Genomic DNA, 5173 nt, shown 5'->3' on the forward strand with positions numbered 1-5173 from the left:
GAAAACAGCAAGGATTTTCATAATAAATTTCACATTACTTTGGCTCTTCACCTGTTAGGTATAAACTCAGGTTCTGGACTCATAAAATTCCACTTTCCAGTTCTGATTTGTTTAATTATCGCTTGGAAGTCAGCATATACATTATCAGAAGTGGCTTTATTAATTTTTAAATATTTCTAAAGTGATATTACTTCTGAATATTGATCAAACAGAGCTAAACATACTGCTATGTTTGTGACTGTAGTATTTTGTTTTCTTCTTTACAAAGTTCTTCATCTATTTTTTGAATTTGAAACATAACACTATATGGAGAGATGTTATGTGTCATATTTTGGAGTGTGGAAAAAAAGATGAACTCACATTTAAAATTGTCAGCTGAGCTGACTCATGTATAGAAACCTGTCACCTTCTTATACTCCAGACTTAAGAAAGTAGGAAAGTAAGTGGCATCATACACATAGTGACCAGTGTGAGGAAGAAAATGAAATGAAAATGGAGGGCTGCAAAGAAGCACTGTAAAGCCTTACCCTTGGCCTGGAGAACCAAGACAACTGGAGGCTTAAACGTGTCCTTAGCAAGGGTGTTTGTTTAGAAACCCTTCTTTTGATAGGCAGAGGACTTGACTGGCAAATCTCAAAATTTCCTTCCTGCTCCAATAATATCATGAATCTGAATTTCATTTTCTTCCTTGAAGTTAAATTTATTGGATTGTGCTATTGACAACTTTTAAGAGTACTGATATGGTAACACAGGCATTTAAGTGAATTCAGACATTAAAAACTCTTGTTTAGGAGTAAAATCATGGCATTTGCAGGTAAATGGATGGAGCTGGAGAGTATAATGGTAAGTGAAGTTAGTCAATCCTCAAGAACCAAATTGCAAATATTTTCTCTGATATACGGAGGCTTATTCACAGTGGGGTTGGGAGGGGGAGCATGAGAAAATTAGACCAACTCTAGATAGGGCAAATGGGAGGGAGGGGAAGGAGGGGAGAAGGAGGTAAAAAAGATGGTGGAATGAAATGGACATCATTACCCTAAGTACATGTATGACTACACGAATGGTGTGAATATACTTTGTATATAACCAAAGATATGAAAAACTGTGCTCTATATGTGTAATATGAATTGTAATGCATTCTGCTGTCATATATAACAAATTAGAATAAAAAAATTTAAAAAGATCTCTTGTTAGAAACATTAGGCATTTATTGATTTGCTAGAGATTTCTTAACCATTTCATGACTTTGCCAATCTGTTTTCTCATTGTATAAGTGAGAAAAATTTAATGCAGAGTAATATAGTGCTTTGTACCTCAAATCATGCTTTAGGATATTAAATAACAAATTACAGGTAACAACTATCTGTTGTCACATAAACCTTTTCCCATAAACTTCCAAAACCCTGCTCTCTGAAATACACAGTGTCAGGATTCATCACGAGGTTTGACAGGAGGCATAAGGTACTTGAAATAGAAAGTAGAAATTCAGATTCTCCTTTCAAAAACTGAGAAAAATTTGATTTTCAGAAAACCATGTCCTGTGACAAGAGCAAAACCATCCAGGTGAAACTGCATTTTGTTCCTCAGCTTTAATTTTAATTATTGTGTGATTATGTGGATAAATATGTCACTGACATGCCTACAGAGATAAGCATAATTATGGTAAAATATGAACATTTATTATCAAAATCATATGTACGGAAAAGGAAAAATAGAAACACTTGGAATAGTTGTATAAGCCTCTTACTAAAATATAGTATTCATCTTCAAACTTTCATAAATCCACATGTATATTTATCTCTATGTTTACATATCTGTATTATATACACATATGTATTAATAGAAATGATATTAGTTTTTAATTTTGTTTTACATTTCACTATAAAGTGATTTAATTCTTCTTTATGGATAAATAAAACTCCATCATGTACATATATCACATTGTCTTTTTTCTATTTGTCTGTTGTTGAGCACCTAGGCTGGTTCCATAACTTGGTCTTTGTGAACTGTGCTGGACTAAACATTAGTATCCATGCATGACTTTAGAATGATATTTTTTATTTCTTTTGGATACATACCAAACAGTGAGACATCTGGGTCATAGAATGTTTCCATTTCTAGGCTTTTAAGCAATCTCCATAGTGCTTGTAAAATTGAGTGTACTAATTTGCAGTCCCAACAATAATGGAGAAGTGTACCGTCACCCAACATCCTAACTTTCAATTATTATTATTTGTATTTTTGATGATTGCCATTCTGACTGGGGTGAGATGAAATCTCAGTGTAATTTTGATCTACCTGTATTTCCCTATTTACTAACAATGTTGAACATTTTTTCATATATTTCTTGCCCATTTGTATTTCCTCTTTTGTGAAATGTCTGTGTAGTTCTTTTGCTCATTTGTCACTTGGTTTATTTATTGATTGATTGATGTTAACTGGTTTTGGTTCTTTATGTATCTGGATATTGATCTGATGTGGGAAGAGTATCTGGCAAAATTTTTCTCCCATTCTGTAGGCTCTCTCTCTTTGCTCATCATTGCTTTCATTGCTGTGCAGAAGCATTTTAATTTGATGACGTACAGCTTATTGATTCTCGAATTTATTTCTTAAGCTTCATTTTGTTAATTAAGTCAGTGCCTATGCAAATATGTTGTAATGTTGACTCTAATTTTCTTCTTGTAGTTATAGTGCTCCTGGTTTAATTTCTAGGTTTTTTTTTAAATCCACTTTGAGTTGATTTCTGTGCAGGGTGAGAGAGATAAAGTTTCATTCTTCTAAATATGAATAACCTGTTTTTCTACATTATTTGTTAAAAATCGTGTATTTTCTCCAACATGTGCTTTGGATCATTTTAAGTGACTTTTAAATGTTTTTCATATACAGCATTTTTATTTGTTCTTTTTATACATAATGATCATAGAGTATATTTTGACATATTCTACATGTGTAGAGTGTGACTTATTCTAATTGGAATTCCATTATTGTGGTTGTATGTGATGTATGTCATGTATTCAAATGTGAACATAGGAAAGTTATGCCCAATTTAGGCTACTATCTTTCCTATTTCTGTTTCCCCTCCCTCTCCTTCATTCCTCTTTGCCTAATCCTCTGAATATCCATCCATCCATCCCCCTGTGACTTTTTAACTTTTTAGATTGAATGTATTTATTTCACTCTGTCAAGATTGAACATAATGTTCCTGAAAGATTTACTTTTGAACTCATCCTGAGAATAATCCAAAAAAAATAAAAACAAGATAACATACTTTAATTAAAAATAATGATTTTAATTTTCTGAGATTTGGGGATCTTCATTCTGAAGTTCTGATAGTTTCTTTCTGATAGTTCCCTGATGTTACTGTTATCATCAATACTGTTTTTGAAATTTCTGAGATTAACCTATGAATTATGTCTTTTCAGGTAGCTGTTATTTATTTTTACTGAACTGGACAATGGCCAATAGGAATAATGTCACTGTGTTTATTCTCCTGGGACTTTCTCAAAATAGGAATGTTGAGATTCTCTGCTTTGTATTATTTTTATTTTGCTACATTGCTATTTGGATAGGAAATGTGCTCACCATGATTTCTATCACATGCACTCAGCTCATCAACCAACCCATGTATTTTTTCCTTTATTACCTCTCACTCTCTGATCTTTGCTATACAACCACAGTGACACCCAAACTAATGATTGACTTACTGGCTCAACAGAAGATCATTTCCTATAATAACTGCATGATACAGCTCTTCATCATCCATTTCCTTGGAGGCATGGAGATCTTCATCCTAACAGGAATGGCCTATGACCGCTATGTGGCCATCTGCAAGCCCCTGCACTATGCTGCCATCATGAGCAAGCAGAGGTGCCACACAATCATCCTGGCATGCTTTGCTGGGGGATTTGCACGCTCTGCCAGTCAGTTTCTTCTCACTATCTTTTTACCGTTCTGTGGCCCCAATGAGATAGATCACTACTTTTGCGATGTGTATCCTTTGTTAAAATTGGCTTGCACTGATACAAACAGAATTGGTCTGTTGGTAATTATTAATTCAGGACTGATTGCTTTGGTAATTTTTGTGATTTTGATAGTGTCCTATATCTTGATACTATACACCATCAGGGTTTACCCTGCAGAAAGCCGTTCCAAAGCTCTTTCAACTTGCAGTTCTCACATGACAGTTGTGATTCTCTTCTTTGTACCTGTCCTCTTCATTTATATCAGACCAAATGTAACTTTTCCAGTAGACAAAATGTTTGCTCTTTTCTACACCATCATTGCTCCTATGTTCAATCCTCTGATCTACACGCTGAGAAACTTGGAGATGAAGAATGCCATAAGGAAAATGTGGTGTCATCCAGTATTTGTGGAAGGGAAGCTACTTCTATGAAAGACATCTTAGAATTTCACTTTGGAGCTCAACCAAAATCTGAGATAGAATGTGCTAAAAGCACAACTACATGTAAATAGGAGGAATAAGTACGAGTATGAAATGGCACAGTAGAGTGATCACAGTTAACAATTTTTACTATAGATTTTTAAATAGATAGAAGAGATGATTTGATAATAAATGTTCAAGGTATTGGATATGCTAAGTCCCCATCATCACATATTCCATGTATGTGTGAAATTATCACACTGCACTGTATTCTCTCTCTCTCTCTCTCTCTCTCTCTCTCTCTCTCTCTCTCTCTCTTTCTCCATGTATATATGCATGAAGAGAGATGCTGCTTACAACATGTGTATATATGTGTGTATCTATATATATATACACACACACCAATTTTTAAAAAGTTTATATACAGTACATGCAATAATTGAGTCAAAATTAAGTCTTTCCAGCATTTTCTCCAACCTTTTCTTGTTGGGAAATATAATATTTTTTAATGTTTCTTTTCCTCTACTTCCACATACTTGCCTTAAGGCCTCTTTATGTGACTTTTTATTTTGAATACTTAATTAAATGTCTTTCCTCCTCTCCTTTTGGTTTATAAATGTCCTCGCCAGAAAAGTGGAACATGTGGTGGGGGAAGAGAACGTGGATCAACTAGAAAGCACTACAGACAGAATGTGAACTGGTACAACCAACAACTAACTACTCTGGAACATTGCATGAAGGAACATAGCTGCACATGAGAAGTTATACATATATGCTGATTAATAAAATACT

General features: G+C 34.0%; 1 protein-coding gene across 1 annotated transcript; it reads left to right on the forward strand.

The window, feature by feature from the left end:
* Positions 1–3454: 3454 nt before the first annotated feature.
* On the forward strand, positions 3455–4393 carry LOC143390438 (olfactory receptor 4P4-like). The gene has a single exon (XM_076842824.2). It carries the CDS (start codon positions 3455–3457, stop codon positions 4391–4393), a length of 939 nt encoding a protein of 312 aa, XP_076698939.2.
* The last annotated feature ends 780 nt before the right edge of the window (positions 4394–5173 follow it).

Source organism: Callospermophilus lateralis, chromosome 2, assembly GCF_048772815.1.
Source record: "Callospermophilus lateralis isolate mCalLat2 chromosome 2, mCalLat2.hap1, whole genome shotgun sequence".
Lineage (NCBI taxonomy): Eukaryota > Metazoa > Chordata > Mammalia > Rodentia > Sciuridae > Callospermophilus > Callospermophilus lateralis.

Bases quoted from the DNA above. Each gene is read 5' to 3' on its own strand.
- LOC143390438 (XM_076842824.2), top strand. From the start codon at position 3,455: ATGGCCAATAGGAATAATGTCACTGTGTTTATTCTCCTGGGACTTTCT.